This window comes from Heliangelus exortis, chromosome 3, assembly GCF_036169615.1.
Source record: "Heliangelus exortis chromosome 3, bHelExo1.hap1, whole genome shotgun sequence".
Lineage (NCBI taxonomy): Eukaryota > Metazoa > Chordata > Aves > Apodiformes > Trochilidae > Heliangelus > Heliangelus exortis.
In genome coordinates this window covers 66,430,886-66,452,744 of record NC_092424.1, presented here as the reverse complement: position 1 = coordinate 66,452,744, position 21,859 = coordinate 66,430,886, and the positions used below count along the sequence as shown (strand labels likewise).

At 42.1% G+C, this 21,859-nt stretch overlaps 2 protein-coding genes across 4 annotated transcripts in view; both read left to right on the top strand.

The window, feature by feature from the left end:
* The window catches only part of DSE (dermatan sulfate epimerase), a 39,082-nt gene extending 29,477 nt beyond the window's left edge, over positions 1-9,605 (top strand). For all 3 annotated transcript variants that reach the window (XM_071741103.1, XM_071741102.1, XM_071741104.1), the window contains one exon: positions 1,306-9,605. In XM_071741103.1, the coding sequence (XP_071597204.1) occupies positions 1,306-3,067 (1,762 nt within the window). In that variant the 3' untranslated portion in view covers positions 3,068-9,605. The remainder of the gene's footprint in view (positions 1-1,305) is intronic.
* Positions 9,606-17,748: 8,143 nt separating this feature from the next.
* On the top strand, positions 17,749-21,474 carry LOC139795542 (calcium homeostasis modulator protein 6-like). Its single transcript, XM_071742485.1, has 2 exons — positions 17,749-18,385; positions 20,851-21,474. The coding sequence occupies exons 1-2, from the start codon at positions 17,858-17,860 to the stop codon at positions 21,274-21,276; spliced, it is 954 nt and encodes a 317-aa protein (XP_071598586.1). The 5' UTR covers positions 17,749-17,857; the 3' UTR covers positions 21,277-21,474.
* Positions 21,475-21,859: the final 385 nt, after the last annotated feature.

The window sequence follows — 21,859 nt, the reverse complement described above, 5'->3', positions numbered from 1 at the left end:
GCAACTCAGGGAGATGCTAGGCTCAGAAGAACCTTTTCACTTGGCATAGGTTCACAGTGTACGCTGCTTAAGGGAACACCTTTCTCTTACCCTACATCAGCTTTTGTATTTTCTTTCCATTGTCTGTTGCTTTTACAGAATGCAAGCAGTCCAAAATGACTGAAAATTAGTCTGCACATGATCTTTGGTTTCTTTATGCTAATGGGTTTTAATCCTATTGTGTTAATTAAATTGGGTGAACATTTAAAGCTTAATTTTCTTTTAAAAGCTCTAAGTAATAGTACAAACTTTCTTTTAAAAGCCAAAGTAATGTAAGCAGTAAAGCTACTATTAGTTGTTTGTACACACTGATTTGCAAGCTGTGCTTAGAAAGAATGTCATCGTAGATGACTAGATGTATATTTGCAGGACATGAGCTGTGATTTTCCATGGCCTACAGTGGCTCCTGGTTAGCTACAGAGAAACATGAGAAACCTTCTAAAAGGTTGCTGGGATTAATGATGGTTTCGTTTATTTTGGACAATGTCAGAAAGTTAGATTTTGTTTTCCATGGTTGGGGGTTTTTTTATTAGTTTTAATTCCTGTAGATCAAATAAAACTAAAATTATAAGCATTTGTAACCTTTTCTGGAATTAAGACCTCTTTTTAAATCAAATGGTTTATATCTTACAATTTATACAAGAAAGCCACGCACTTTTTTCGTCAACCTAGTTGGAGAAAGAAGCTAACATATATCGAGTGATACAAGTAATTAAAAAAATTGTAATTTAAAATGCATTCTCATTAATTTTTATTTATAGCTAATTCTGTTTGGAGACCACAGACTTCTATAATAATCAGTTTTAGGGAAGCAGATACTCTGCTTCTATTGGTTGTTAGTACATAGGTGCAAATGTTGCTGTGCAGTGCAAAATAAACAGTGTTTACAGCCTAATCCTTATGTGCATTTTTTAAAGATTTGTTTTGCAGTCAGTAGCTTTATGATACAAGAAAAAAATGTGGCTAATTTGAAATGAGTGGTACTCTTATTTTTGGACTGCAGAAGGACTGCTTCCTTTAAATGTGGAGCAGATGTTTTCAGCTGTTATTCTGTAAAAATCGCACAACAAATTTGTATAGGGATTAGTATTGTAAGGATTACAACTCTATGATTAGTTCACTCAAGAAGCATACATGTGGGCTTTGTATTTTTAGCTTGCTCTTTGATGCAAATATTGAATTGTTTCTTTAGTTTTGAGTTTCAAGTGCTGAAAATGAAATCAGCCAAGTGATTTTTAAACCAAATTTTCTTCTCTTTTTTGGCAGGTATGATGCAAGTCTGCACTCTGTACCTCCACTGGACTATGGAGTTGCTAAGCTGCATTATTTTGAGGACTGGGGAGTCGTAACCTATGGAAGTGCTTTGCCGGCTGAAATCAACAGGCCTTTCCTTTCCTTCAAGTCAGGAAAGCTGGGAGGACGTGCAATATATGATATTGTACATAAAAATAAGTACAAAGAGTGGATCAAGGGGTGGAAGAACTTTAATGCTGGACACGAACACCCGGACCAGAACTCCTTTACTTTTGCTCCCAACGGCGTACCCTTCATAACAGAAGCTCTGTATGGACCAAAATATACTTTTTTTAATAATGTGTTGATGTTTTCCCCTGCTGTGTCCAAGAGCTGCTTCTCCCCATGGGAAGGGCAGATTACAGAAGACTGTTCCTCAAAGTGGCTTAAATATAAACATGACTTGGCTGGTGACTGTCAGGGACGAGTGGTTGCTGCCATGGAGAAGAGTGGGGTGGTTTTTATCAGGGGGGAAGGAGTGGGTGCATACAGTCCTAAACTGAAGCTGAGAAAATTGCAAAGAAACCTCATACTTCTCCATCCCCAGCTTCTCTTGCTAGTGGACCAAATCCACCTAGAAGACGACAGCCCCCTGGAGGCAGCAACCAGTTTCTTCCACAATGTGGATGTGCCTTTTGAAGAAACAGTTGTTGATGATGTCCATGGGGCTTTTATTAGGCACCGTGATGGGATATATAAGATGTACTGGATGGATGACACTGGCCACAGTGAGAAAGCTACCATCGCCTCAAGGATGTATCCCCGGGGCTACCCGTACAATGGAACAAACTACGTGAACGTAACCACCTTCCTGAGGCACCCTCTCACGAGGGCCATTTACCTGTTCATCGGGCCCTCTGTTGATGTGCAGAGCTTCACTGTCCGTGGGGACTCTCCACAGCTGGACGTTTTTGTTACCACCAGTGAGCACGCCTACACTGTCTACCTGTGGCCTGCTGAGGAGGGGTCCCGCTCCGCCTTTGTGCAGGTCATTGCGGACCGCCAAAAAATTGTCTTTGACCGAGCTTCTGCCGTCAGGAGCTCCGCTGTGCCAGAAGTGAAGGACTACGTAGGGATCGTGGAAAGGAACCTGCAGCATTTTAAGCCTGTTTTCCAGCAGCTGGAGAAGCAGATTCTGTCTCGTGTGCGCAACACGGATAGCTTTAGGAAGACTGCTGAGCGCCTGCTGAGGTTTTCGGATAAGAGACAGACTGAAGAGGCCATCGACAGGATATTTGCAATCTCACAAAGACAGCAGCAGCAGCATGGCAGAGCAAAGAAAAACAGAAAGGTAGCCAAAGGCTACAAATTTGTTGATGCCGTTCCTGACATTTTTGCACAAATTGAGGTAAATGAAAGGAAAGTGCGACAAAAGGCACAGACTCAAGCACAAAAAGAGTTGCCTATAGACGAAGATGAGGAAATGAAAGATCTTCTGGATTTTGCAGATATCACCTACGTGAAGCACAAAACTGGGGTGTCAATCAAAGGCCGATCAGGGCTGGTACAGATGGTGACAACTGCTCGAAGTAGTGCCCCGTCGATATCAGCTTCTTATACCCGCCTCTTTCTAATTCTCAACATTGCTATTTTTTTTGTTATGTTAGCAATGCAGCTCACGTATTTTCAGAAGGCCAAGAGACTGCATGGCCAAAGATGTCTGTATGCAATACTTTTAGTAGACAGCTGTATATTATTGTGGCTGTATTCTTCCTGTTCTCAGTCACAATGTTAGCAGAAGAGCTCTACTAGTCGACCAGTTTATGGTCATATACATCTATGCAAAATCATTAACCCTAATAGGGCCAAAGTTCATCTTCTTTTCTTTTTTCTGAAACATTCCAAGAACAGATGGGGAAAGATTAGTTTCAGACCAGAAGGGATGGAAGAATAGGGCAAGCAATTTCAGAAAACTAAGTACTTAATAAGTACTCCTCCTTTTTGTTTTGAGTTGGGCTTCACATCTGAGGGAATGTTATGCTTTGTTCATCAGAGTTCAGTAATGTAAAGTTGCAATTAATTTGTTTTGGTGAGAAGAGCCCTCTTTGTAGATTTGGTTTTAAGGGCTTTCTTTTTTATACAGAATTGGGTTTTCATTTCAGGCTGCTATGGATGTCTCTGGACTTTCTCTGAAGAAAAGGAGTGTGCAAGGCAGATCTTAGCAGTAGATTTCATTTTTCTCTGCCAAACCAGAGAGTGCTTCAATATGGGACACTCCTGTATAATTTTTGCAGACCCTTACATCATGTCATCTCTTCCATGCTTTATCATCTGGCATGGTGGGAAAGGGCAATTATGTCAGTACTTGCCAAGTGAGAGGCACAATGCCTAGAAGGCAGCAGCAGAAGGCAAACATGGGGCTGACTCAAAGTATAAAGTAACACAATTCTCAGGAAATAAAACCTTTAAGTCCAGTGTATATTGTAGCAGGATGAATGCTGTAGGGTCTGGTCTCACTTTTACAACTTCTGTTTCACGAAAGTTTTCTATAGTTTGAAGCACATCTTAGATCACTTCCCTTCCATATGCAATTGTAAAAATACAAAAAAAAACCCCAAAGTGGTCCTGTGGTAACCTCACCAATTGCCAGGATGGAAACAGAGGCATTAAGGAAGTATTTAATGTGTTTTTTTCTGTTCGCACATCTAGAAACAGAGGACAGCTAAAACCATGTGAACAGCCTGTTCTCTAAAGCACCAGTAAGGGTTCTGCAAGCTCTTGGTGGCCCTGGGTCAATTATTTGGGGATTAGTGGTAAATGGAATCATGTGGTTAATGACAAAATTAAGTTTGATGTCTCCACATACATCCCCTTCTGTTCATTAAACTGATTTTAAAAAATCGCAGCTACTTGAGAAAGTGGAAGCCCTATGAGACATATCTATGTCTTTACAGAAAACCAATTCTTCCAGTATATTTGCTAAATAAAACCATAATCATCTCTGTGGAAAAGTTGTTTTTCTTTGATTAAAATATTTTTCCCAATAAGTATAGTAGTGATGTTCATCAGCACTTTGTTCAAGCCACAAGCCTTTGTTTCCTCTTCTACCTGTTTAACTATCTCCTATCTACAGTGCTGCTGTTAAGCCTTCTGCAAGCCTAGCATTGAAATGTGGTGAGCTTTCCTTTTTAAACATCTTCAGTGAATAGATCAGATTATTTTCACAAGGGTCCAGCTACTGAGACAGTTCTGAGCACTCACTGTATACACATGCATAACCCCTGTGACAGTTTCCTGTACCTGGATTTATCCAATGAAATTTGGTACATTTAGTCCATGCAAAGGTTTAAGACCCCAGTTAATTTCTGATCCATGTACATAGTCTTCAGATAGGTAGTTGGTCCACCTAAGACCTTGAAACAACTACAAAACATTCCTTTCCCTTTTCCCTTACTGCAAAAGGCATGAAGGGTGGTTAATCACCGATTTCAAACCCTCCACTTAATTGCTTAAAGGTGAAGGGAGCTGATCATGGGAACAGTTGTCCTGGGTAGCTCTATCTTTGTTGTGGTGCCTGCTGAAAGTGTGACTAGATTGTCACAGGCTGCATGACATGGGAAATTTCTGCCTTTGCACTGTGATGTTGGAAGAGACACAGAAATAGCTGCTGGGTTATGTTCAGTTTCAAAGGCAATATGGTTTTGCAATATTAGGTGATACTTTTATTGGCCATGAAATACTGAAAAATCAAGATGCATGTACTGTTGTAATTCAGCCTGGCACATCCCTCTGCTGGGAACTGATATAATAAATTTTCCCCAGGGTAATTCAAGGAGTCATTATGCCTTATAAGCAAATAACCCGTGCTTGTGTCTCCACATCCTTTTTGCAGATATATGTACCTTCAGGAAAATAAAGAACTGTGGTTGCCTTTAGCCTTTATCAGTCTAATGTCAACAGTGGAGTTTGTAGAAATATTTAACTTAATTTCATGTCTATGCAGCAGGTCTATTAGCCCTGGGTCAATTTGCTTTGAACAATCAGCTATAGAAAGCCAACCTAGGAGGTTTTTCAGACATACCTGCATTTCTTGGTCTGTTTGGGATGCAAAGAGAATCGTGTGTACCTATTCTTTTGCAAGCCAGAGCCTGTAAGAAGTCCTCTCTATTGGTCATGTTAAATTTTGCTTCCATTCTTTGTTTCCATTCTTTTTGTCTCATTCCTTATCAAACATCATAATTTTTAATGAACTTGAAGCTGAAATGGAAGAACAGATGTTTCCATGCCATAAGCAACCAGCTGAGATGTTGGGTAGAAGTATGTGTGTCACAAAAAAAAAAACAGTTCAAGCCCTCAGATGGCAGCATACACTGAAAAATTTGAGCTGCCCTTGCTTTACTTGGAAGTATGGTTTGGAAGAGCAGGGAAATGAGATCAGCCCATACAACCCTGCAGGCTGGTGGGAGAGCTAGGGAAGGTTATTATGTTCCTCAATATTTGCTGACACAAGAAAGGATACTGTTGTTGCCTTTGTGTACTTTGTCTGAAATGCAAGAAAGAAGCAGTCTCAGTGAGCTCTGTGTCCCTGGAAGAGGCACTTAGCATTAGTTTCATGCAGATTGGGTATCCTGAACAGCTTCTGAAATGTCACTACATGGTACTCAGTAGTGAAAATTGTTTTTCACTCCCTATTCTAAATGGAGTCACAAAACAAATGTTTCTGGCACATGCCTCTGCTCCCATTCTTATTCTGCTTCTTTTTGGTTTCTGAAAAAGTTAATTTTCTGCATCTCTGGCCACAGGAAAAGATGGCTAAAAAAAGCATGGCCAGCAGATTGAGAGAGGTGATTCTGCCACTTTACTTTGCTCTGGTAAAACCTCAATAGCATCCATCTCTGGAGCCCTCAAAACTGGAAGGACACGGACCTGATGGAGCAGGTCCAGAGGAGGGCCATGAAAATGATCAGGGGGCTGAAACACCTCTCCTATGAAGACAGTCTGAGGGAAATGGGGATGTTCAGCATGGAGGAAAGAAGGCTCTGGGAGACCTAATAGCAGCCTTCCAGTATCTGAAGGGGGCCTACAGGAAGAGTGGAGATGGACTGATTGCAAGTGGCTGTAGTGATAGGAGAAGGGGCAGTGGTTTTTAATTAGAGAAAAGTTGATTTAGATTGGACATTAGGAAAAGATTATTTACCACGAGGGTAGTGGAAAAATGGAACATGTTGCTCAGAGAGGTAGTTGAGGCCTCATCCCTGGAGATACTGAAGGTGAGGCTTGACAAGGCTCTGAGCAACCTGATCTAGTTGAGGGCATCCATGCTTACTGCACGGGGGTTGGACCAGATGACCTTTTAGAGGTGCCTTCTAAGCCAAATTATTCTGTGATTCTATCCTACAGCTGGGTGTGTGTGTGGATTTGTTCCGGTATTAATCCAAAACCTTGACGATTTGACTCAACTACTCCTCGATACTGATGTTCAGTCATGCATGCTTCATTTCAGAGCTGCAGTCTAAATCAGTCTAAAGGTAGTTCACTGTATTCTGAACAAAATGAATGGGAATTCAGCACATAGATAGCAATGTGTATATCTGAGGTTACAATACGGTTCTTAGATTTCCTAATTTTTTTGAGCCCAACTAAAAATTGTCTATGTATGTTATATACATTATTGTGACTAAAGGAAGCAAAGGGACTGGAGCACATTACCTCATTTCTTAAAGCTTGTAAGATCAAAGCTTATTCTGAAGGATTATATGTCTGAAACACATCAAATTCTTCTGTTGGCATATGTATTTTCCACTGATGAAAAGTTTTTTTTTCAAGTCTGAAAGCATGTAATGTTTGGAAAATAGCTGTATTTCTGCACCGGGACATGACAATGGAACTAGATAATCTCAAAGGTCCCTTCCAACCCTGAAAATTCTATGATTGATGTTGGGATCAAACATGCTTTTCTCTAACTTTAATCCCTTTGCTCTGGCTCCTCTGTTAAAATTCAGTAGGATAACTTCAGGCTGCCAAGTTAGACTCAGTTAACAAACCAAGATGTTATTTTCTGTCCTTTGCTGGCAGCTGACTCCAGGAGCACTCTGCAGGCCTATGCAGTCCAGTACTAGATATGCCCTTTCTGTCCTCAGTATACAGGATGTTTTCTAAGCAGGTTCAACCTTGAAACAAATAATGTCAAAGCACTTCAAAGAGCGAGTCCAGGACTCTTTCAAGGAAGGAACATAGCTGTTTGTCCACCTGAGGCAAGCCGGAGAACTGGACCAAACTAAACAATATATAAGTGAGTTCTAAAAAATTATGTGAAAAACACAACTATCATTGAGTCTTCCTCAAAGCTGGCATCATTTTTTCTCCTGATAATAACTAATACAGATAAGTAATTAATTTAAATCTGTTCTTACTTTGGTTCCTACTCTACACTGCATAGTGGCAGCAGCCATTTATGTCAACAGAAAAACTAATAATTTCATGATAATCTAGATTTCATAAGCAGTTTTCAGTGAAACTGAACATGACTGCAGTGGCTGTGAGATATTACAGAGGATATGAATCCATAGGTCACAAGACCAAAACTCTGCTTTAATTCATATTAATAAAAATATCAAGAGAACAATGTAAATTATCGTAGTAGTGACATTCTTGTGGTAATGGAATTACGCAGTTAAATCTCACAGAGTTGTACTCAGTCAAATTCCAAATGGCAGAAAAAACAAGAGGAGAGATGCTGTTGGTATGCCTTTATATGTCCATACTCTACAGAAGAGTGCCTGCAATACAATAAGAGTTACTGTAGGAATCCTTGTCCTACTGAAAGACAAGCAGTAGAATCCTAATCCCCCTGGGCCTTGGTGAAGCTGTGAAAGCTGTGTTCTTCTCACCTGTTCTCATGTAATATTTGACTTGTAGTGCAAGGTGAGCTGGAACTTCAGAGTTCTTCAGCTCAACATCCATCTCAGGACTGCCCCACATACAGCCCCATTCGTCCAGGCTGCAAGTATTCATCAGTCACAGACAGCAAAAGCAATGTGGAGACCCCTAAGAGAGATAGCCATGAGGGATGGGCCATGATCACCATTTTTCTGGCTGGTAGCCTGCTCATTGTGTGTGAGACCTTCAGGGAAAGCACAAAGGCTGGCAGGGTCTCCATGACTTGTCACGGGGGTGACAGACAACTCACAGATTACCACTTTCCTAAGAACCTCTGACACATGGGCCCGCAGCAGAGGCCTGATGTTCACACGTGCAGCATACGTGCAGAGAGGTTGGTGTGTGTCAAGCCTGCTACACATGAGTTGTATCACATTCAGTCATTGGACAGGCCAGGGTCCAGTCTGTACATCCTCTACGAAACACATACTCTATCCCACTGCAGCAGTACAGAGGAGGATTTCCACCTAAGCAAGGGGCACTTGCTTCCTCCTCATACATAAGACTGCAGGCAATAAGGTGTGGTGCAGGCATATGCCTCTATGAGGGAAGAAGCTCCCAGTCCTGTTTGCTATTTTATCCTACTGTATCTAGGCACTCCTCTGGCTAAATGCACATGTTGCATTTCCCTCAGATGCTAACTTTTCTGTCAGGTTCCTCAAGAACAAAACAAAACAAAAAAACCAAAAACCCCCATTCATAGAATGTATAATGATTTTCAGAAGTTTAGGGACTCAGAGAAAAATTCTTTAGCATTTGAAATGCATTGTTTTGCAGATATTTAGCATGATACTGTGGCTTTTTTCCCTTTTGACTTATACCCAAAACCAGCAATGATTTTTACTGGTTTCACTCCTAACTGAACCTGGCAAAATCAAGAGGAAAGCTGTCTTCCTCCAGCCTCCAGGGCTGTGCTGCTGTGAGCAAAAATCTATAGCAAAAGGATATATCAATATCCTCAACACACTAACATGAGTATAAAATTCTAGTATTCCACTTTGTCTTCATAATGGCTGTAACAGAGGAAGCTATAGAAAAGATGGGTCCCTTGGATCAGCCCACAAAAAATGCCAACAAAGAAAACTTGAAGAAGACTTGAAACTTCCCTAGACTGCCACTCTGCTGTGAGAGTGAGATGAATTCAACCTGTAGCAGGAAAGAGCAGGTGATCAGCATCTTCATTTCTTTTTCTCTCTAAGGAACAGGATTGTTCTTAGGATAAGGAGCTTAACTCTTCAGCCTGAACTTCTTCAAGTTGCTTCATGACCAACTAAAGATGCTAAAGCAGTTAGAGAAGATGTTAACTGGAATTAATAGTCTAGAGCCATATTCAGTTCTCTCATGCTTGTCTTTTTATATTTTGATCAAGTAAAGTAATTTTATTTTGTCATTTATTCTTTGTCAGGTAATGAAGGTGACTGATTGGCCCGTAGGCAATGATAAGATCCCATTTCCCCAGTGAGTGGTGAACAGTGTGCAATGGATTAGCATTAAAATGTCACGTATCTTATTTTGCCTCAGAGTGCCCAAGGCTCTGTAGGGCATTCCTCCAACAAGCTACATGGAGGATGTGGCTCTAACAGCAGAATTGGTAAACTCTGTTACAACACAGTCTTCAAGTTGTCCACCTTCATGTAAGGTAGAGGAGTTTAGAAGATGTTCAGTAAAACCGTAAATTACATCTGCAAAGGACTTGCAAGTGAAATAATAATGATGGTGGAGCATTTGAGCATCACAGAAAAAATTGGGGCAGATCCAGAGACCTGGAAAGTTACCGTGTAATGTAAAATACAGACAACTGGAGATGCTTTGTCCTTATGCTCCTTACCTCCTACTTATTATTCTTTCCTTTTGAATCCTCTCTTCCTATAAAAAAAAAAAAAATTCTGTGCCAGTTACAATGTCATAAATTCTCTCAAGCAGCAGGACAGGCTGACAGCAGGCCTAGCTGCATATAAAAGGCAGGTACTGAAAGCACACACACAGGTACTGTTCAGGCTTTAATACAAGCCAGACATAGCTACCATAGAGTCTGACACAGCTTGTACATTCTGATAGACTGAAACAGATTGGGTATTCTGCTGGTAAGAAGGGAGATTGATGTAGAAAAACTATATGAGCAACTGAGAATGACAGCCAGAAGCCAGAAATTTTTCAGTTCCTAAGAACAGTGACAGGAGCCCGACACCATTTCTAGATCTCCCTTGTGGTTATCATTGCTGAATGGAAAATGGGATGTATGCTCATTCTGCAGAGAAAAGTGTATGCTAAACTTCAATTATTGCTTTATCTAGTATATCGTGCAGGCTGTTTGATGTGAGAGGGGTTGAGAAATCTCTGGTGAAGCCTAGTCACCCATCATTTCCTTTGACAAAGTAGCCTTTTCTGGTAAACTTATCTTCCTCCATGGGTATGTTAGAAGTAGCTGTTGCCATAGATTTCTTTTCACTGGTAAGTCTATTGTTATTTTTGAGCATTTTCTTCCACATGGATGATTGGTCTACCTGTCTTCTAAGCTTACAAAGAAATGACTCGTATCCCATCCCAGGAAGATTCATTTGGTTTCTCTTTTTCATTCTTAACTTGCTCACCTGATTTTGCCCAGAGAAGTCAAGCTAACTTATTAGCTGCATGTGGGCAATTTAAAAAGGGATAGGGTCTCAGGTTTTGCTTTGCCCTCATGTTAGAAAAAAACCAAAAAAGCAAACAAAAAAACTTTTAAATAACGAAATTTGGGCAGCAAAGGAGCCCAGGGTAGGAAACTGGTGATGGGGGAAAGGATCATACTAACGTGAACTGAAGAACTATTTAATTAAAGGTTAAAAAGAGGAAGAAGGATTAATTGAATTAAAAACAACAGAGCATATCTGTTGCATATGATCAGACAACATTATGGGACACACACACGGATGAGTGGAACAGAATCAAATCTCAGCTATTCAGCAGTTTGAAGATAGAAAGATGTGGTGGCATAAACTGGAGATAGCAAGGACACATAAAATATAAAACATTTCAAATAAGACTATAGAAATAGTTTGGAGTTAATATGCTTGATTTTACGGCATTTCATTTTCCATAGTAAATGAAAACAACTGAGTTTTGTTTTCTTTAGCAACAACTAATTGACTACCTAGGGTGATTTACCTGATTGCAAATGAGTTAACTCTCTAATCAGCCTCACTAAGACTCCTTAATTTTATCATACAATCTGACAACTTTTACCTTTTTAACCCTATGGTAATATCCTGTCTTTTCTTAGGAACTCAGCAAATAATTTTTCACATAATCTACAGCACAGGCTTAAAGAAACACACAGACTTATTTGTGGAACATACGGGTCATAGATTAACATGGACTGAACAGTAAAGCCATTGCTGGTTGCTATAGAACATTTGGACTGGGTTACAGAACCATCCAAATCCAGAATTAAGACCTGTAATGTTAAAAAGGAGAAATAAATAACAGCAGGAAAAAATAAGCTCAATGGCTTATTTGGGTGTACCAGAGCTCATCTGCCAGAACCTCCTTCCAAGCTACCCTTGGTTTTACAGACCTGGTTTCTTCCTACCCACTAAAACTCTTTTTCAGCCAAAGCCGGCTAATAAATGTGATGCCTTAAAATAGCAGGATAATGTACACAAATGCTTGTAAGCTGTACATGCCCAGTCACAGTGCTACTTCTCAGGCTGCTGCTCTGCTAGGTATTAGAACTACTAATGATTTATGTGGTGCCACTGAGCTGTGTGACACTCCACAAACATGTCAGAAGACTCATTCAGCCATAAAGTCAGAATAACTTCCTCCATTTCACAAACTGAGGTAATGGGCCTCCAGGGGAGCTCAGTCCACCTGGGAGGGTAGGTGCAGACCTGCTTGCAGGCCAGACCCCCACTAGTTAAGCATTAGTTTCACCTGGAATGAGACAAAAGGCGTTACAAAAATTTTCCTAGGATAAAGACTTTACCATACCTGCTTCTGAATGGGGTCACTGAGAAATGCAGCTTAAAACACTTTCACTTGGAGGAACAAGTCTACTTGGTATGAAAAGAAAACCACTGCTGAGGTGATCTTTTCCACTGCGTCTGTGGATATACAAGGTTTTAGTTGAATTGTGCGAAGAGGAAGTTGAGCTTGAATCATAGAATCATAGAATTCGCTGGGTTGGGAGGGACCTCAGAGATCATCAAGTCCAACCCTTGATCCACTACCTCTGCAGTTACCAGACCATAGCACTGAGTGCCACATCCAGTCTCTTTTTAAATATCTCCAGAGATGGAGAATCCACTACTTCCCGGGGCAGCCCATTCCAATGCTTGATCACCCTCTCTGTAAAGAAATTCTTTCTAATATCTAACCTAAACCTCCCCTGGCACAACTTAAGACCATGCCCTCTTGTCGTGTTGAAAGTCATCTGGGAAAAGAGACCAACCCCCACCTGGCTACACCCTCCTTTCAGGTAGTTGTAGAGAGTGATGAGGTCTCCCCTGAGCCTCCTTTTCTCCAGGCTGAACAGCCCCAGCTCCCTCAGCCTCTCCTCATAGGATCTGTGCTCGAGTCCCTTCACCAGCCCAGTTGCCCTCCTTTGGACCTGCTCCAGGACCTCGATATCCTTCCTGAACTGAGGGGCCCAGAACTGGACACAGGACTCGAGGTGTGGCCTCACCAGGGCTGAGTACAGGGGCAGAATCACTTCCTTGGACCTGCTGGTGGCGCTGTTCCTGATACAGGCCAGGATGCCATTGGCCTTCTTGGCCACCTGGGCACACTGCTGGCTCATGTTCAGCTTCCTGTCAATCCAGACTCCCAGGTCCCTCTCTGTCTGGCTGCTCTCAGCCACTCTGTCCCCAGTCTGTAGCGCTGCATGGGGTAGTTGTGGCCAAAGTGCAGGACCCGGCACTTGGCCTTGTTGAACCTCATCCCGTTGGAATCAGCCCAGTCTGTCCAGGTCCCTCTGCAGAGCCCTCCTGCCTTCCAGCTGATCCACACTCCCCCCCATCTTAGTGTCGTCTGCGAATTTGCTGATGGTGGACTCAATCGCTTCATCTAAATCATCAATGAAGATATTAAACAGAACCGGGCCCAACACTGATCCCTGGGGGACACCACTAGTGATCGGCCACCAACTGGATGCAGCCCCGTTCACCACCACTCTCTGGGCCCAGCCCTCCAGCCAGTTCTTAACCCAGCACAGGGTGCTCCTGTCCAAGCTGCGGGCTGACAGCTTTTTCAGGAGAATGCTGTGGGAGACGGTGTCGAAGGCTTTGCTGAAGTCCAGGTAGACCACATCCACAGCCTTCCCTTCATCCACCAGGTGGGTCACCCGATCATAAAAGGAGATCAGGTTGGTCAGGCAGGACCTGCCCTTTCTAAACCTGTGCTGGCTGGGTCTGATCCCTTGCCCATCCTGCAGGTGCTGTGTGATTGCACTGAGGATGATTTGTTCCATAATCCTGCCAGGCACTGGGGTCAGGCTGACAGGCCTGTAGTTTCCTGGGTCCTCCTTCTGGCCCTTTTTGTGGATTGGCGTGACATTTGCCAACTTCCAGTCATCTGGGATGTCCCCACTGAGCCAGGACTGTTGGTAGATGATAGAGAGAGGCTTGGCGAGCTCTTCTGCCAGCTCTCTCATCACCCTTGGGTGGATCCCATCCGGTCCCATAGACTTGTGGGGATCCAAGCAGCTCAGTAGGTCACTGACTGTTTCCTTCTGGATTACAGGGAGGCTGTTTAGATTCTTGTCACCTTCTGTAAGCTCCAGAAGCCATCTGTCCTCAGGATAACCTGTCTTTCTGTTGAAAACTGAGGTAAAGAAGGTGTTAAATACCTCAGCCTTTTCTTCATCTTTGACAACTATATTCCCACCTGTGTCCAGTAAAGAATGGCTGTTTTCCTTGCCCCTTCTTTTGCTGTTGATGTATCTATAGAAGGACTTTTTGTTATCCTTCACAGAGGTGGCGAGGTTCAGTTCACGTTGTGCTTTTGTCTCTCTAATTTTCTTTCGACATGACCTAACTATGTTCCTAAATTCCTCCTTAGTAGTTAGCCCTTTTTTCCATAATTGGTAGGCCCTCTTCTTAACCCTAATTTCTTTCAGAGTCTCCCAGTTCAGCCAGACCGGTCGTCTTCCCCTCCGGCTTGCCTTTAGGCACACTGGGACAGCCTGCTCCTGTGCTTTCAAAATTTGCTCCTTGAAGTACGTCCATCCCTCCTGGACCCCTTTGTTTTCAAGGGCTGTTTCCCAGGGTATACTCTGAACTAGTCTTCTGAATAGGCCAAAATCTGCCCTCCGGAAGTCCAACGTAGAGGTTTTATTGACAACCCTCCTTGTATCCCTGAATATTGAAAACTCTATTATTTCATGATCGCTAAGTCCCAGGCATCCACCAACCACCACATCTCCCACCAGCCCCTCTCTGTTTGTGAAAAGAAGGTCAAGGGGGGCTCCATCCCTGGTGGGCTTGATAAAAGAATGACAGGAAATTGGGACAGGATGGACCTTGGTTAAAGCAGCTATAGAGAGAGTCATTTGTCAAAAAACAAAACCAGTCTTTTGCTATTCAGAACAATCAGCAAATATCCCAGAAAAAAAAAAAAAAAACCCTATTGTAAGGACTTACTAACATGACTAAATCAAGGCCTACTCTGAACGAACTGGCGAAGCCACACACATACTCACATGTTCCATTTAAAACCAGTGTTCTGCATTAACTGTGATCACAGAAATAGACTACATCTCTTTCCATCTAGAAAAATGTTTGAGATCCATTCAGCTGCAAATTATAGAAATTAAAAAATCAAGGAGAAACTTGATGAAATATTAAACAAGTCCCCTTAATTTTAATAGCATATTTCAAAATAAAAGATGTTTCAAATAACAAAAAAAATTAATTTAACCCTAAAGAGGACTGTCTTTTTCTTTCTGCCATAGTTTTCATCCCCCTTGAACTGCATGAAATCAAATGCAAGTCAACAAAATCAACTGCAAATTATCCCTCTCGGGCTGCAAATCAATGTAAAAACAACCACAGGATGGGAGTTCCGGGTTCTTGAACAGAAAACTGGTTTTCTGAACACTTTGCAGTTAATGATTTACAGCTGCTGTGGCAAGAGAAGCATTAATTGGGAGGGCAAGAAAAAGCCACCCTGGGGGAGCCGTGCGCTGAGGGGAGGAAAAGAAGGAAGTCTCAGGGCTGCCCCGCTCCTCCGCCATGGGATCCTGGCCAAGATTTCTTTCCAATGGACTCTGGCACTCTGCCTTCCAGCCAGGGCGGTCCCTCCTCCCCCTCCCACCTCCTCCTGACAGCATTTACGGGAAGGCAACATGTTTTCTTGGAAGGAAGGGCTAAAACTTTTACACACGGAGTTCCCCCTCCCTTTTCCTGGGGAAAAATGTTGCTGAAACCATGTTTCATTGCCGATTAATAAAACATTGCTAAAATTAGGCTCAGAAAAAGAAGTAGTGGGGTTTCTTGGCTGTAGCTCCCCTGAGTGGTCCATTATCTGCTCCAGAGATGTCTGCTGCTGGTGCTGGGTTCCCCTGTCACTGGGCCAGGGCAGGGACTGCCCCCCAGTACCTGGCACTGGTGAGGCCACACCTTGAATCCTGTGTTTAGTTTTGGGCCCCTCACTACAAGAAGGACATTGAGGTGCTAGAGCATGTCCAAAGAAGGGCAACAAAGCTGATGAAGGGTCTAGAGCACAAAGCTTACAAGGAGATGCTGAGGGAACTGGTGTTCAGCCTAGAGAAGAGTAGGCTGAGGGGAGGTCTCATTGTTCTCAATGGCCACCTAAAAGGAGGTTGTAGAGAGGTGGGAATCAGTCTCCTCTTCCGAGTTACAAGTGATAGAACAAGACAAAATGGCCTCAAGCTGTGCCAGGGGAGGAATAGATTGGATATCAGGAAAAATTTCTTTCTTGAAAGAGTTGTCAGGCACTAGAACAGGCTGTCCAGAGAAGCACTGGAGCCACCATTCTGGGAGGCATTTACAAGACATGTAGGTGTGGTGCTTAGGGACATGGTTTAGTGAGAACTTGGAAGTGCTGGGTTAATGGTTAGACTTGATGATCTTAAGGGTCATAGAATCATAGAACTGGCTGGGTTGGAAGGGACCTCAGAGATCATCAAGTCCAACCCTTGATCCACTACCTCTGCAGTTACTAGACCATAGCACTGAGTGCCACATCCAGTCTCTTTTTAAATATCTCCAGAGATGGAGAATCCACTACTGCCCGGGGCAGCCCATTCCAATGCCTGATCACCCTCTCGGTAAAGAAATTCTGTTCTATGCTGGTTAAACCAGTGGTTCTCAGAGGTAGTATCTCTGGAACTGTAATGAGGTGCCTTTTCATTTATTGCACCATGCTCCTCTTATTTCTGTCCTCCAAACATCTGCTATGACCTTTTCAGAGATGGTGAATTCTGATTTCAAGGTACACTAAGCATTGCCTCTAGCTGTCAGTAGGTAAAAACCAAGGCAAGAAGCAAACCTCTGCTGTAAAGAACTGTAGATACACTTTCTTATACTGCCTGGCCAGGAAGAAAAATGGGAGGTCAAATTCAGTGTAGAGGAAGGGGTGTTCAAAGGGAAACAAAATCTTTTATGTATAGACTCACAGAATCATAGATTGGTAGATGCTTGATATACTTTGGGCAATAGATGCTTTCACTAACCCAGGACAGAGAGTCATAAAAAGTTGCAAGTGACTATGAGAAAGCAACAAATACTCAGCTTCCTTTTAGTTCTAAGGAACAGTTCACCTTATCTAGATTTAGACAAGTCAAACGTTAGCTAGAAACCTAGCCAAGCTTCCTTACAGTGTGAATGAAACTTACAGACTCTAGGAGCCAATGTTTTCATAGCCAGCTCAGTCTTCCAAGCCTAGGAATCCCTTACAGACACTTTTCTTCATTATGCAAGACTTTTCCATCATTTTCCACTTCATGCCATATGCTTACTTTCTGCTGGTTTATGGTTGGTTGTTAATTTTTTAGGCTACAAAGCTGCCACTACCTCTTATGGAGGTGGAAGTCCAAAGTTTGGCTCCTAACAAGTGGAACTGCAGTATCTGGAACTTCAGTGGAAACCAGTCGCTGGGTAATTACTATGTGTGCACTGACTGTTTTGCTCTACTTAAAAAAAGATTGATCAGTTATCCTGAAAATTAATGTTACTGTCTAAAATTAATTGTTCTCTTTCATAAGAAAACAAGCCATATTTTTTTGCTAATAATAAGGCAGGGTAAAAAATTCTACACACTTCTGGTTGGTTTTATTCATGCTTTGAATCAGTTGCCTCACTCAGAAGCTTTCCTAAAAAGATGGTGAGGTTTAAGCCCTTACTAGTCGTTGGGACAAATACACATTGTTTTTATAGAAACAAAGAGATACCTTTCCAGTTTTGATGTTGAAAAACCTACTGGGGTGGGTTTTCACTGTGGTGTCTGCTTGACCTTGACACTTGGCAGTGAGTCCATGTTCTGTTTCCTCTGAGAAAAGCTGCTTTTGTGTCTCATTACATCACCACCATAAACAGAAAATGAAAGCTCTGCAAACCTTCCTAAGCTGTACCAGCTTCAGGACACTTGCATTTCTCTCCTGCTCTTCTGACTGAGATCTGACTCTCCTCAAAATAAGATAAAGCGTAAAATGAATAATTTACGTGGGATTCTGGATTTCTGCATCCGCCACCAGACCATTCTGGGTTACAGCACCGTGTCTCTGCTGACAACTGCCATCGAACAGATCTTCTCCTCTGCGGTGTTCAAGTGTCCCTGCAATTCTTGGAACACTCTGTATGGCTCCGCCTTCCTCATAATGCCTGCCATCGCCCTCTTTCTACTTGGCCTCCTGGTGAACACCAAGATGTGGCACCTGCTGACGGGCATCTGCTCTTCGGGGAAGCGCTGTACCTGCAGCCCCCAGGAAACCTGCATCCACCGCTCGTGCCACCTGGTGCCAGTGTTAGCCAGAGCCTTGGTGGCCCCCCTCACCTGGATCTCCGTGGCCCTGCTCAGCGTCAATTTCTATGAGTGCGCAGCCAGTGGAAGCAGCAAGATTCAGAGTTTCGTGTGTAAAGACACAGACTGCTACAATCTGCTGGCCAAAATCCCCTGCAACCCGACCTTATCAAAGAACATAACAGGTGACTCCCTCAGCTTTCAGGCACAGTCCCAGGTAATGTCTCACCACTCTTCTCTTCACTCTATGAGCTTTAGCCCTGGCCGATTAATGTGTGGTGATGCCTGCTGGGGACTGTAAACAGTCCTCTCTCATACTAGGTAATTACCAAAAGTAAACAATTAGGGAAAAAAAAAAAGACACTGCAGAAAGGTTATAACTATATATTTGTGGTGTTTTCTGGTTTTGTTTCACGATTGTTTGGCACTACTATTTACAGAACCTCTTTCAAAGCTGGCCAGGTGCAGCAGGACATTCTTGCTTGGTAGGGGTGAAATAAGAACTTTGCTCTACCTGTATGAATTTTCTGGTGGAAACCTACCAGACATGATGGGAGGTTGTGATGTCCTTAGTGTTGAAGAGCACTGTGGAGTAGCATGATTCAACAGCTCAAAGAATAAATATATCAGGGTAGGAGGTGAGACCAGATTGTCCCATGAGGAACACAAGAATGCTAAGCAGTGTTTTCTTGAGCCAGAAGGTTTGGCTTAGCAACAAATAACTGGCAGTCAAGCACTTTATAACGTAAAAGCCTAGTCCCATCTTCCACGAGGAAAGATTCTAGCCCACCTCCCCACAGGAGTGTGTTTGGGATTCCTCCCTTGAATGGGAATGCCCCTTGAGGCTGAGCAAAAGAGCTACCGCACTCATCAAGATGAGTGAGTAAAATCAGTTTGTATAAGTATTTATCAGCCTAGTTTTGAACTATTAATTTAGTAAATTATAGTTAGACTGATTAGTAGCAACAGCATTTACACCGTGTAGTAGATATTTTGATTAAGTGGCATTTAGCCTATGACACATTTATCAATTATAACTTTAAAAAATAGTACGCTTTGCATACATATAAGGTCTAGTTTGACACGCATAACCCCACAAGACAGTAGGGAACCAGCCTAGAGATCAGGATTTTCCACAGCAAGTGTTCTTCTCATTTTACTTAGACATTGTGCAAGTTCTTCTCTTTTTCCACTTTTAGTCCTCTAAATACTCAAACTTTTTAATGTACAGCCTAGTTGAGGGGAAGCTGAGATATCAAATGGAGAGGAATCTGTTCGTTCCTTGCAGCTGACAGCTAGCAAAGGAAACAAATACAGATAGTTTGTTTCACCATGAATCTCAACTCTTGGACCCATTAATAATTTCACTCTTGAATTCTAGAATAATAGTTTAAATATGTCTGTCCTCTTAGTGTTCTTCTGCTGGAGGCAAACTATGATTTAAAAAATTGCACTTCTAGTTGGATGATTTTGTTTGGAGTGAAGTGCTGCCTTCATATCTTGGCAGCACTACAGTTTCATTTCCAGCTTTGTTTGTTCTTTGTTCTAACTCCAGTAGAAAAAAAAATTATCACTTTTTCTCATGAAAACATCAAGACTGTTGAGTGGAGTCAAATTTATAAGAGATTGTGCTTGGATTTTTGTAAGTTCCTGCCTGCTACAAATATTTATTAAAACAAACAAAAAAAGTGTTTAAAGTTGTTAAATATTTACTGTGCTGCTCCTCCAAGGAAAAGGCTGGAAAGAGGCAAACTCTTTACCATTGGATTCAGGGTAAGAAAGAAGCAAAATCAAGGAAGTCTGACTTACTGATATTGCACAGAAATCTAAAAGAAAAAAAACAGTCACACAAAACCAGAAGAAATGTGATAGTATTTTTATTACTGACCATAACTTTTAGTATCTGTTAATATCTCTATTCCACCAACAGTAAGAACCAAAAAGAACACAAATTCATTTTCCTTTAGCACTTTGTGTTTATCTCTTGGAAGAAAAAAAAACAAAATCAGCCTGAGGTGAAAGGGGACACTGAGATCTCTGCCTGGAGCTCCTAGCTGAGAACCACTGAGGACTGGAAGGACAAGCAGCTATGAGGACACCCACTTTAGGTGCAGTCCCCAAGATTTACCTAGGGATGTCAAAACCATGTGTAAATTATTAATAAATTCCCATATTCAATAGTCACTGTCCTGCCTATGAAACATAGGAACAGGACACAACTTTTTCTGTGGCAAATGGCTATTTTTCGCAGGCTCAGATACCAGGTAAAGGAGGTACCTTCCAAGAGCAGATGAAACACAGGCAGCAGGAGGTCTGATTCAGAGAACCAGAGGTGGACAGGGTGATTCTGCAACCTCTGTACTGCAAATCTGACCATGACTGCAGAAATTGCTGGTCCATATCTGGCCTTTAAAGTTAAGAAAGGTGGATAGATCTGAGGAAAGAACTTCACCCCACCTTCTCTTTTATTTGTATTCATCCTCAAACCAACAAGATCAGCTGAGGGATGTAAAAGGGCTGGCTAAATTGCCTGCATGAGATCCTCCATTTCTGCAGCACACAGACTACTGATGACACTCCAGGGTCTTGGCTTACAGTTTTTATATTTACTTCACTGTAAATTCTATTGTCCTACATATGATGATGCAAAGCCACCATTAATTCATCTGTCTCTTTTCCAAGCTCATAGGATGGCTCCTGATAGTCGTCATCATCATTGGGGCATTGATTTCAAAATGTTACAGCCGCTGCACCTCCCCGGTTACCTATCTTCAGCACAAGTTCTGCAAAATTTACTCAGAACAGGAAACGGAGCTCTTTGAGGTCAAGGCTAAAGAGCGTGCAACCAATCTGGCAGAAGTAAATACAAAATGTTTTTTTGAAGTCACTAACCCAGCACCAGCACAATTTATGACTCCCAGCAATAAAGACTGGAAGCAGATTTCACTCTTGTATACCCACAATCCAGAAGAGGAGTATTACAGCATGCTGCACAAGTACGCTAGAACAAAGAGGGGCAACAGCACCACCAGATCTGGCGAGACAGGTCTGATTCCACCTGTTTTAGGATCTGTGGATGAAGCAGCCTCAAGAGAATCAGGGTTTTGACAAAACAAATCATATTCAACACTGAACACTGGCTGGCTTTTAACTCCACTCATATTAGAAGGGTCCTATTCTGTCCTCTTACTGAAATGTATGCAAATTGTATGTAAAAGCTGATAGTGGCAACACCCAGCAGGTTTGCTTTTAAATACATTTTATTTCTTTTGCTTAAATACCTTTCAATAAATACAACTGTTCTGATGGGAGTTTTCATATGCTATTGTTTTTTAAGACTTACACATGTAAAATAACAGGCATCCACAAAGGTGTCAGCACATACTGCATCAAATTGTGATCAAACACCTAGAGGGCATTTGGCAACTGGAGTGATAATACCAAACCTTTGTACCTGGCAGAATGAAAGGGACAAAAAGGAATGGAAGATTTGATCAGAAATTCAGCTTACTAGCTCCCACTTGTCAATATATGTCTCAGTGGAGCTTAGGGCAAGCTCCAGACTGCAATACTTACTTTCAGTCAATTAATTTCTCAAGGCTAAGACCATATCTTTTAAAATCCGAAAAGTGATTTGCATTTTGGAGCTACTTGTGCATAGCAAAGAAGTCATAGAATCATAGAATAGCTT

Excerpts from the sequence above, each read along its gene's own strand:
- LOC139795542 (XM_071742485.1), top strand. The coding sequence starts at position 17,858 with ATGAATAATTTACGTGGGATTCTGGATTTCTGCATCCGCCACCAGACC. Across the intron at positions 18,386-20,850 it reads GCTTTCAGGCACAGTCCCAG|CTCATAGGATGGCTCCTGAT; the intron begins GTAATGTCTCAC and ends CTCTTTTCCAAG.